The sequence below is a fragment of the Bufo gargarizans genome, chromosome 5, assembly GCF_014858855.1.
Source record: "Bufo gargarizans isolate SCDJY-AF-19 chromosome 5, ASM1485885v1, whole genome shotgun sequence".
Classification (NCBI taxonomy): domain Eukaryota; kingdom Metazoa; phylum Chordata; class Amphibia; order Anura; family Bufonidae; genus Bufo; species Bufo gargarizans.
In genome coordinates this window covers 43,384,407-43,397,134 of record NC_058084.1, presented here as the reverse complement: position 1 = coordinate 43,397,134, position 12,728 = coordinate 43,384,407, and the positions used below count along the sequence as shown (strand labels likewise).

The 12,728-nt window shown below is 37.0% G+C and overlaps 1 protein-coding gene across 1 annotated transcript in view; it reads right to left on the bottom strand.

Annotated features, from left to right (window-relative positions):
• Positions 1 to 2,493: 2,493 nt before the first annotated feature.
• The window catches only part of CSMD3 (CUB and Sushi multiple domains 3), a 1,090,172-nt gene continuing 1,079,937 nt past the window's right edge, over positions 2,494 to 12,728 (bottom strand). Inside the window, exons 66-68 of the mRNA XM_044293228.1 lie at positions 8,860 to 8,947; positions 4,753 to 4,885; positions 2,494 to 2,653 (exon numbers count right to left, since the gene is read on the bottom strand). Coding sequence (XP_044149163.1) covers positions 2,494 to 2,653; positions 4,753 to 4,885; positions 8,860 to 8,947 — 381 coding nt within the window. The remainder of the gene's footprint in view (positions 2,654 to 4,752; positions 4,886 to 8,859; positions 8,948 to 12,728) is intronic.

Sequence of the window (12,728 nt, the reverse complement as noted above, 5' to 3'; positions counted from 1 at the left end):
TGACTGACCACTGAACTCTAACCCTTGAGGACTGGTTTAGTTGTGGCAAAGAATATAGGGATATCTTTAAATGGGTAAAATAGAAATAAAACATAACTTTTTTTTTACAAAAAACAGTGGTAATCTTGTCTGCGGGTTGTATTTGATATTGCAGATCATCCTCACTAAAATAAATAGGGGCTAAAGCTGCAATACCAGATGAAAGACATAGACAACAGTGGCACAGTTTCTGGAAAAAAGGCTATTTTCTAAATCTTTTATAAGGGTAATCTGTTCCTCTACCGAAACGGTTTTACCTGTTGTCCATGTAAACCTAACTCCTCTAACGATATCAGCACAGGTCTAACCACATAGGTCTATAGTCACATGTACAAGTGTAAACATTACTCATCGTGTACTGTATACCACAACGCATAGGTACATATCTGTAGTTCAGTTTTCTATCTCTAATAAAGTAATCCAAATTCATTGCTGATGGGTAGTCATGCATTTAGCTTTATCTGGTTAGGCAGATATGGTTTAGATTAAAAAACAAATCTACTCAAATCTGAAAATTATTCTACTAGTTCAGAACAATATTGTCCTTATGAGAGGAAAGCTACTTTATTACTCCTTAGGCTAAATATATTTATCTTAGCTTTTCAAGTCAACTTGTCAATATAGTTTGCAAAGGAGAACCAATTCCTAATCCAGATGCTTAGAGTAGTCACTTCCTTTCATTTTGTGTACTTTAATGACTGACCATGGATGAAGGCTATGTTTAGGTTACAAGAAAGGTTTTGTTTTTGTTTTTTTTGTGAAACAGAGCCACTCTTGTCCAAAGGCAATATCTGGTATTGCAGCCCATTGAAGTGAATGGGGCTAAGCTGCAATACCAGAGATAATTCTGCACTGTTTCATATCCTGAACACTTTTAAAATGTGTGAATAATGGGAGTGAAATTTAGAATAAAAATAAACCTATAAACATATTAAATGTAAATGTTTTGCAATTTAACGTAGAGAAGTTCACAGGTAGCTGATTTAAATAGCAAAAAATGCTCTTTATATCCATTATCTCTTCAATGTAGCATTTGAGGTTAGTAAAAAATAATTGCAATGCAATCCAAATCATACCCATGCTAAAATATCTTTGGAAAATGGAAAAAGGAGCATGCAAGAACGGAAAAAGCAAAGCTGAATAACACTATGTACTTCATCGCAGTTAACCCTCTTTGGTTTTTAAAATGACACACTATAATCGACCAATGAGGACTCAACACACTGTCTCGCACCTCAACCATTGAAAACAATAAAAAATAAAAAATAAACTCAAATAAATACAAAATATAAATAAAAATGTGACTGTTGACTACTCCAGCCGTCAGGTTAAAACAATTTATTTAAAAAGTTCTTATTACAGATTTTTTTCCTTTTTTATTTTCAGAATATATCAGATTTGCCAACATTGTAGACTTAAAAAGGGGGAAGGGGCAGAATTATGAAATCCCATATTCCTTTTTCCATTTGCAATACAGACACCCCAAATTCAAAACACTAGAATTCAGGATTGTCCTATACAAATTACAGAATAGGTATGGTAGGAAGCTATGCAGAATAAGAAGTGTATAAGGGGTAGTTGGGGTTATTTGGCTTTAGGTGATTTATTATGTGGACATTGTAAAATAAGTTCCCTTTATAGATATATATTGTTAACCATAACATGCATAGCATGGGATATTTCAGTTAACATTATTCAAAAAGCAAGGCTCACAAATGGTGAGCCATAGAGATAAAAAAAAATAATAATATATAATAATTCCAGGAAAAATACATTGGGATTGGGGTGAAAGGTCTTGATAGCACCCCATTATCAGTGATATAGTGGCTGGCTACAAATGTATAAAACATATTCCATTCCAATACAATGTCATTGGGTCTTTTGATAGAAAATAAATAACACCTGTATTTCATAGGCCTTAAAAAACAATTGATGCAAAAACATTGAAATCACCAAGGGCCTTTTTCATTGTTGCCAAAGCGCGAAAATGTAATGTATCTAATGCCTGTAGTTATTCTTATTTTATCCAGTAATTATAGCAATTTTCGACCATATACTGGTTTGTTTTATTCTGATTTATGTTGTTCGAGACCTTCTAATATAGTTTATAAAGCACAGTAAATACTGATAATGGATGCTCCTCCAATATATGCAAAGTTTCGCGTTTAGATTAATCTCCTTTTTTAAAAAAAAGAAAATAAATTGTAATTAAGCACTCATAGAGTGCAATGGATATGCTGGAAAACTTCCAATGTTGCACACGAAGAGTTGTCTAAAGTTCTTTTCGGCATGGATCCTCCAAGATTTTTTGTTTTTGTTTTTTTTTCCTTCAAGATCCCATGATTTTGTTTTTCTTTTTTCAAAAATGTGCTTTGATAATAGCAGTGAACCGAAAAGTGCACAGCTATACGTCTCAGTTTCCCAATTTTCTGAAGCAAAAAAAGTCTTCCAGCATTATACCATTGTGCATACTGTGTTCAAATTTGGGTCAAATCGTACTGCTTTTCCTTCAACTGATTTTGCATTGGTGTCATACATTGGGTTTTCAAAAGCTGCTTGACCGTTGTTATTTTCATGTACAGAGCATCCTGTGTACTGTGTTTTCGGTGCAGTCCTGTTAAAATAATAGTAATTATAATAATACATTTAATATCAAAATATTAACTGAAATAGTTATAACATTATGATAATATTATGTGTAAAAACAATATTAAAGTGTGTCTGTCAGCAGCTTTGACTGTAAAAAAAAAAAAAAATGCTGACAGAGCCTGGGGAGAGCAATGCAAAAAACCTTTTGTGTAACTTTTATTATCAGGAGTAGTGTGAATATGAACTCTTATTCTGCCTGATTCTGCTCCTGTAAGTGCACAGGGGGCCATGCTTCGAAGTGCTTTCAGTTCCTCCCCTCTGCAATGAGTGACAGCTATAGCATCCAATCAATGGACCACTACAACTTTAAATCATAATAAATGGAATGGGTTGTGGGGCAGCTTAAAATAGAGAGCACTTCTCAGTGAAGCCCCACCTACAGGACACTTGCAGGCATTGCACTTAGAATATAAATTTATATTAACTATTTATGATAAAAACAACACAAAAGGTATTTTTTCCTGCCCTTCCCAGCCACTACCTAGTGATGTCAGTAGTTTTGCTTGGTCAAAAGTGTTGACAGGCACCTTTAATACAGTTATTAAAGCAAAAATAGGGCTGTAAATAATATGAATAATTATAGCTAATAATACAGGATATGCAAATAATGTAATTTTTAGTATAGATCCGTAATGCAGTATTCTTAGAATGTTTTGGGCCCATAATTTACAAATCACACATTAAATGAATTCATACACATTCCGTATTCAGAGCAATAATGTGTTTACCAGTGCAAGTACTAGGGCATTACTTGGGGGTGGGTTCCACTTATATCCACCATAGACTGTGCAAAAATCAACTGCATTAGTTTTGAGCACATAAGCTCTGAAACAACATTTGAAGAATGTGATGAAGAAGGCCTGATTGCCAAAACAGTTTCCCAAATTGTTGCTGTTTGTATGTTTATGTGTTTTTTGGCTTAACTGAAGCTGGAATAAGTATACCCAGCTTTACTGCTCATATGCTAGCAGAACTACACAACAGCACAAGCATGAGATATTGAGAGGATGGGTAAAATCTCAGAAGAGCTAGGAGAGGATGTTACCAGTACTGCAGATGTCAATCAATAGAGAAGGTACAAGGTTTAGGGATATCTTGACCTCAATGCAGTAGTTGCCAGCCCCCTTGACCCATAATGGCTCATTAACATATGGCGGGAGTAAGGATAAAGATCATTTTTAGTGGATTCAGCGAAGTCAGATAAAGAATATAAGAACACCATTGGGAACCACATGATGACTATAAAGGTCTTTTGCTTTGCTTGGTGGTCAAAAAGGGGCTGCCAAGCTCCCTTTAAATATCAAAATTCTAATCTAATTTGATAATATAGAAGAGATAGAGGGGCACATTTATTAAAACTGGAGTTTTAGATGGCAGTTTTAATATCCCCTATAGCTGGCGGTGGATATGCCGGAGTTGTGTAGAGGCGTCGGCCTCTACATAACTTTGCTGGATCCACCAATGCTTCTAAATGTAAGACAGCTTCTGAGCTGTCTTACATTAAGACCATTTTCTAAGCCTGAAACAGGCATAGCAAATGGTAAATGAGACAGGCCTGCCAGCCCATCCCTTTCCCCACCATGTCCACTTTTTTTAGACCTAATGTAAGCGGGGAAAAGTCAAGGATTGAGGCACACAGGACCTTTCTGCCGCAATCCACATAGAAATACTCTTAATATAGGCATATTTCTGTTTAATAAATTACCCCTAGACTTTTTTAAAGTGTCATTTGGTATGCCACACTAGATTGCACCCTGCCATTGTGCCAATAAACCAAATATGTTAGAGAGGCCCCTCTACATATTTTACCAGTTTGGCAGCTGGAGCAAGAACTCACCCATTATAGGAGAACAGGACATTACGGATTCCATATGTGTCTTTTGGATGGTAAATGCTCTTTAAATGGTTATCAATAACTTTTGCACATTACATGCATATTGCATTTTTGTAAGTGATGAAACAATAAACATGAAAAACTTAGCGTATGATTTTGTCCTGCTGTGAATTCATTAAACTGCTGACTGTATTTGACAGCCGTACTGCAGAAATATATTAGTATCTCACCTTTGTTTATATAGATAAAAGCCGAAACCCGCAAATATCAGAGCGAAGAAAGGCACGAGGATTGCGATTGCAACAGAGCTGCTATTTGTCCCAAGTGACTGGTTTGACGAATTGTCCTCTGACATGTTAATTCCTGTCAACAGAAAACAAGATAAGAATATGACTTATCTAGAGCGCCTTGTAATTAGTCCATCATGAAACCTTATTTTTTCTATAATAATTTCTGCATTGTGACATGAGGCTTGCTGGCCATAAACAAACAGTAGGAAATGACAGGAGGTGGGGAAGAGCTAATTGAGTCTGGCACTTCTCAGTTTCAAGCAGTGAAAACACAATTCACTGGAAATTATCTTTTAATGGGACTTTAAATTTTAATAGAACAGTTTGTATATGGAATGTTAAAGGGAACCTGTCATCAGCTCCATGCTGTCCAAACCAGGGGAAGCTTATTACAAACAACTACGTCTTACTCTGAAAATATACCGTAGTTTCAAAAAGAGCTGGGAATGGGGAGAATTAACCACTAGGTGGCAGCCCTTTTTCTTTTCCCTTATTAGCAAATAAGGAGAGACACTTATTCCCATGCTCTTTTTAAAAATTTGGGAGAAATGAATTTAAGTTTGTATGGTAGTGTATAAGAGTAGCAAATATTTTTGTGCAAAGGGTATGTTGCTCAAAAATCTTACAGAGCTCTGGCCACTTTTTTAAAAAGGAGGTGATCTGCATGAGTGATGAAGTTTGCCATAGTCCAATAGATTTACCATAATTAAAGGAGAATCTGGTGCAAATTATATCAGTGCTAATAAGAGTGGTACTATGTCTTATACAGTGCCTTAAAGAGGTTGTGCAACCAGTACATATTGATAACCTACCCTCAGGATAGGTCATCCATATCAGGTCGTCATAAGTCCGACTCGCAGCATCCCCGCCGATCAGCAGTTTGAAGAGAAGGTGATGCTAGTGAGAGCGCTATTTCCTCTTCAAGATTACACTGTGCGTCAGCTTGGCAGTCTCAGTGTAATTGCAAGTGCTTATTCCATTCATTTAAATAGGTCGAGCACTTGTAACTACACTGCGCCGCCGCTGCAAGTGAGACGAGGAAGCAGTGCTTCTACAAGTGCAGCCTCCTCTTCAAACAGCTGACTGGCAGGAGTGTCGAGAGTCGAAGCCCCACCAATCAGATTTTGATGACCAATCCTGAGGATAGGTTATCAAGATTTACAAGCTGAACAATCCCTTTAAAGAAGGGAAGCAACCGCATACAGGATGTGCTGACTCTATCTCTCACATAAATGAGAGGATTAAAAATAATATAGACTCAGAAATATAAAAAAAAATATTGTAAATTTTTGAATTATATAGAGAACCATAATTTTAAGACCACATAAAGTGCACTTAAAGGGTTATCTCATCACAGACAACCCCTTTTATAGGAGATTTTTGCAAACAGCCGGTGTTGATGGACTCATATAACGAACAAATGTAACCAGCTATACATTTCCCTTGCAGTGGCCACTACAGGGGAAAGGTAGTATTACATGCAGCTTTCAAAATGAATGGCTTTCCATGTAAAAGAGTGTGGGTCATCTACATGCATGTACAAACTGATCCTCTGCTTTAGTTTATAGGGGGAGAGGAAACATCATGGGAGCCACTTCTATGGCATCTAATGTTTCAATATGGAGACAGGCTGTCAAGAGGAGACCTCACCTTTGCTTAAATAGAACATTACTCCTCTGTGGAGCATAACTAAGATATCAAATCTTGCTTGCAATAAATATGTTTTGTATGCATAAATTCCCTCATTCATGTTACAATCTCCACTATATTTTATAGATTAGGCAAACATGATAAAAAGAACATCTGCGTAGCAACAGAATATATTCTGCTATAAAATTTTAAATATAGCTATTTAAAATATATCTTTCTGCAAATATATATTGTATATATGAATGCATGTATTGTATTCTATTCCATATCTGTCCCAAAAGAAAAAAACTATAGAGGCAATTTATAGTTTAATAATTCCTCTTTTTAATGAAGTGACAATTTTTCGTACTTTATCACCTGGAAAGTTCACAGGGGAATGTAACATTTTGATTGTCTTAGTGAATAATTAGATTGTAAATATGAAGCTCCAGTTTATAGTAAATCTATAAAAGCTAACAGGTGTTTTTCCTTTACTGTAGGCAAGATTGCTCTCTATAACAGTGACACAAATTGGCAAACAAAGCAGTCTATGAATCATTTATTATATGAACTGATGCAATAAAGCGCCCTTACCTATACAGCTACTACCTTGCAAATAAATATTTATTTCGGCAGCAAAGAGTAATTGACCAAGTGGCCACCACGGAATTTCGCTTTGAAATATGTATGTTTGTAAGCTTAGGTATTATTAGATTGTGTTTTAACATTAAAGCTAATTTACTAAGGCTTAAAAGGAAAGCAGCAAAGAACACTGAAGAGTAATATCATAGATGATTGCTTGGGGTTCAGGCAGAACACTTTGTGATTTACTTAATTTTGTGGGGAATTTCCAGACAAAAGAAAATAATTCAAATTGGCCAACCCTTTAAAAAGAAGACCTTGTAGGAGCCTTAAAAATATAAGAATGCTTCTTCCAAAATCTTCCATTGCAAAAATAAATCCTGATAGACATTACCAACCTTTTTTTAACCTAACTTTAACTCAATCCAGTCTCCTATTTCTAACACATGCCCTTTAAACTTAGCTTAGAGATGGAAGCCATCATCCATACCTGCTTATTGTTTTATGTGTTCTCTCACAGACAGTGAGATCGGATGCCACACTATGGCCCTAATTTATCATACCTTCACTCCAGAATTATGGGATCAAAAAGTCAGAACAATAGGGCTTTTGCTACTTTTTGCACTCACGCAAAATTTAAGCAACTGCGCAAAATTTTGTGACTTTTTTGCACTCACTTGCAAAAAATGTGTGACTTTTTGCATTTTTATTCCACTCACTCTAGTTTTGTAGTGTGGGTGAAAAAGTGGGTGTGTTTAGCTATGTTAATGAGTTTTACTTCTGATTTATCATCGAGTATTAAAAAAAAAAAAGTAGCAAAAAAGTTGCAGTCTCACCCAGGAGTAGGGTGGAGTAGGAAAACTGGAGTGACTTCTCAAGACAAAAGTAACATGAGACATTAGAAAAATATGACATAAAGTACTACACAGATTCAAGCAAAACTGACTTCAAATTTTCCCCTTATGATACAGCTCCCCCATGTCTTTTTCATTGGTCTCCATTAAATTCTGTAGTTTTTTTAGCTGCTTATTTTTAGTAATTTTTTTCCTATAGAGAAGTCTATGGTATAACATGTGAAAAATGCCAGATTTAGAGTATGTTGCAATTTAAAAAATGCCAAAGGATCAAAAAACTAAAGGAAACTGTCTTTAAACATCACTGCAAAAAGAAAAATACTACAAAATAACAAACATTTTGTTCAAAAAAAGACATTAGGGATGGAGTCATTTACTAAACTGCTTATGACAGGTTTTAACATTAAAAAAAAATTTGTTGCATGGGCGTCCTCGCCACTAGGGAGTGGTGGGGGTGGTGTGGTGGCATGGCAGGGTCCAGGCCATCAGCCCTTGTCGATTCACACACAGTTTCCTGGTGTAAATTATGATTGAAAACTACATCAGTCGGGGTCTGGAGTAGTTTTAACTTCAGGCTCACAGACTGATGGAGGAGGCACCTAATTTATGATGAGGTGTGCACCTTGTCACAAATTAAGCACATTCTCCGGTGGCATAGGAGGTATCAAAGACCGGCATACACCAATCTTTGATAAATGACCACCTTTATGCAAAACTACTCATAGAAAACTAGATTCATGTAATGACATTGTAGATCATGGATGTCAAACTCATGGCCCTCCAGATGTTGCAAAACTACAACTCCCATCATTCCCTGATAGCTGTAGTATGCCCAGGCATGATGGGAGTTGTAGTTTTGCAACAGCTGGAGGGCCACGAGTTTGACATCCCTGTTGTAGATAAAGACAGGTGGATATTATTTTAAATATAAAAGTTTTTTAATTAACAGAGTATCATAACATAAAAGAAGATCATCACATACCTATACTTCTTAATCCAAATTGTCCGTAGTCTTTTCCATGAATGGACCCTTGAAAAACATATGTTGCACCATCTGGTTCGGCTGAGACCTTGCAAATATAACATATTTTATTTTACTTGTTTAAATTGTTTGATATAATTCTTAGTTTTCAATTAGGCATATGAACAAAATGGGTAAAAGGGCAAAAATGTATGAATATTTCTTGACCAAAAATAGTTTTGAACTGTAAACCTGACAATTTATGTATTTAAGAAAAAATAAGAACAAAATTTAAATTAATTTTCAACTCGTTAAGACAGTTCTTAAAGTTAGGCCACTTTAACATCAGGTTCTCAGCTTTCATTATATATACAGTTGCAAGAAAAAGTATGTGAACCCTTTGGAATGATATGGATTTCTGCACAAATTGGTCAAAAAAAAAATGTGATCTGATCTTCATCTAAGTCACAACAATAGACAATCACAGTCTGCTTAAACTAATAACACAAAAATAATTTATTGTTACCATGTTTTTATTGAACATACCATGTAAACATTCACAGTGCAGGTAGAAAAAGTATGTGAACCCCTAGACTAATGACATCTCCAAGAGATAAATGGAGTGAGGTGTCCGCCAATTGGAGTCCAATCAATGAGATACCCTGCCCTATAAAAAACACACACCAGTTCTGGGTTTGCTTTTCACAAGAAGCACTGCCTGATGTAAATGATGCCTCACACAAAAGAGCTCTCAGAAGACCTACAATCAAGAATTGTTGACTTTCATGAAGCTGGAAAGGGTTATAAAAGTATCTCCAAAAGCCTTGCTGTTCATCAGTCCACGGTAAGACAAATTGAATATAAATGGAGAATATTCAGACTCTCCCTGTAAAGATGACTGCAAGAGCACAGGACAGACTGCTCAATGAGGTGAAGAAGAATCCTAGTGTGTCAGCTAAAGACTTACAAAAGTCTCTGGCATATGCTAACATCCCTGTTAGCGAATCTACGATACGTGAAACACTAAACAAGAATGGATTTCATGGGAGGATACCACAGAGGAAGCCACTGCTGTCCAAAAGAAAACATTGCTGCACGTTTGCAGTTTGCACAAGAGCACCTGGATGTCCCATAGAAGTACTGGCAAAATATTCTGTGGACAGATAAAACCAAAGTTGAGTTGTTTGGAAGAAACACACAACACTTTGTGTGGAGAAAAAGAGGCACAGCACACCAACATCAAAGCCTCATCTCAACTGTGAAGCATGGTGGTAGGGGCATCATGGTTTGGGGCTGCTTTGCTGCGTCAGGGCCTGGACAGATTGCTATCATCAAAGGAAAAATGAATTTCCAAGTTTATCAAGACATTTTGCAGGAGAACTTAAAGGGAGTCTGTCACCACATTTGAGCATATTAGACTGATCAAATAGCGTTATATGTGCCACCGAGAACTTAAAAACTGTACCTTTGTTGTATCTAATGGAGTTTTCTTTCAGCCAAAAATGAACTTTTAAGATTCTGTAAATGCGCCCTCTCAAGTGTCCAGGGCGGCGTCTCAATCGTCCGAGCCCCAGGCAGCACCTTCTCAACGGCTCATAACCCCGCCCTCCGTGTGCCTCTGCCCATCCGTTTACTCTCCTCCTCTCTCCTTTTCCACTGCACCCGCTACGAATTTGACCGCGCAGCCGCAGTGGAAAAGGAGAGAGGAGGAGAGTAAACGGGCGGGCAGAGGCACACGGAGGGCGGGGTTATGAGCCGATGAGGAGGTGCTGCCTGGGGCTCGGACGATTGAGACGCCGCTCTGGGCACTTGAGAGGGCGCATTTACAGAATCTTAAAAGTTCATTTTTGGCTGAAAGAAAACTCCATTAGATACAACAAAGGTACAGTTTTTAAGTTCTCGTGGCACATATAACGCTATTTGATCAGTCTAATATGCTCAAGTTTGGTGACAGACTCTCTTTAAGGCCATTTGTTCACCAGCTGAAGCTCAACAGAAGATGGGTGTTGCAACAGGACAACGACCCATAGTATAGAAGTAAATCAACAACAGAATGGCTTAAACAGAAGAAAATACGCCTTCTGGAGTGGAGACCCGATTGAGATGCTGTGGCATGACCTCAAGAAAGTGATTCACACCAGACATCCCAAGAATATTGCTGAACTGAAACAGTTCTGTAAAGAGGAATGGTCAAGAATCACTCCTGACCGTTGTGCACGTCTGATCTGCAACTACAGGAAACGTTTGGTTGAAGTTATTACTGCCAAAGGAGGTTCAACCAGTTATTAAAATCAAGGGTTCACATACTTTTTCCACCTACACTGTGAATGTTTACAGGGTGTGTTCAATAAAAACATGGTAACATTTAATTCTTTGTGTGTTATTAGTTTAAGCAGACTGTGATTGTCTATTGTTATGACTTAGATGAAGATCAGATCACATTTTATGACCAATTTGTGCAGAAATCCATTTAATTCCAAAGGGTTCACATACTTTTTCTTCTATCTATCTATCTATCTATATATATATATATATATATATATATATACACTGGGAAAAGCTCAAAGAATGTGTCATACATAAGCTTCAATTGTAAAACAAAAATGCTATTCTATTCCTTTTTGCTATATACAAAAATACATTGGTAAAAATATATTATTTTGACCTTGGTCAACTTTACACCAGAACAAGGGGAGCAATCATCTTTGCTGAACATATCCTAAGGTGTGTGGAACAAGATTACCAGTTTAAAAAAAATATAAAAAAAATCACAATACTTTCTCAAGAGATGTCTATCCTATATAAAGTCTATGTTTGGCCGACCAGGATTTGTGAAGTGATATTCAGCCAGTCTAGCAGTGGTTTGTCTACCATGAGAAAAATAAGGTTGGAAATGCTAAAGGTCAACATGGCCAATCATTTAGTTCCATAACATCTGATGAAAATATGATGTCCAAAAATCTAATACACATTGGATGGAAGGTCCGGCTGACAGTCTATCGTGTACATCCAGCTTAAAGGTGTAATCCAATTCTGCACACAAACCAGTAGGACCTGTTGAGTAACCCATACTCATCTGGTCTCCAGCACTCTGTTCTGGCTCCATGGCTTTCTTTCTTGACTTCTGGTCCCATTTGTTAACTTTCTGTATGGAAAGGGATTACATGTACAGCTGTAGCAAATGACTGGCCTCAATGGTGACAAAACCCCCTCTGTGCAAAAAGTTGATGAATGGGGACTGGAAGTTCAATGAAGTGTGCCTGGAGCAAGACGAGAGCAGTAGGGACCCTTTAAGACTATAATAGGAGAGGGTGGCATTTGAGGCTCAGGTGAAACTCGAAAAACTAGAATATCGTGCAAAAGTTCATTTTTTTTCAGTAATGCAACTTAAAAGGTGAAACTAATATATAGGATAGACTCATTACATGCAAAGCAAGATATTTCAAGTCTTTATTTGTTATCATTTGGATGATTATGGCTTACAGCTTATGAAAACCCCAAATTCACAATCTCAGAAAATTAGAATATTACATGAAATCAATAAAAAAGGATGTTAAATAGAAAAATGCAGGACCTCTGAAAAGAATAATCATGCATATATAATCACTACTTGGTTTGGGCCCCTTTTGCATAAATTACTGCCTCAATGTGGCGTGACATGGATGCTATCAACCTATGGCACTGCTGAGCTGTTATAGAAGACCAGAATGCTTTAATAGCAGCCTCCAGCTCTTCTGCATTGTTCGGTCTCATGTCTCTTATGATGTCCTTTGTTGTTCAGGAGAGGCTTGACAAGAGGAATACGACATTTGAATCCCCAGGATCTCTCTGTGTGTGGTGGCTCCTGATGCACTAAGTCCAGCCTCAGTCCCCAACACTTTTAGATTTCC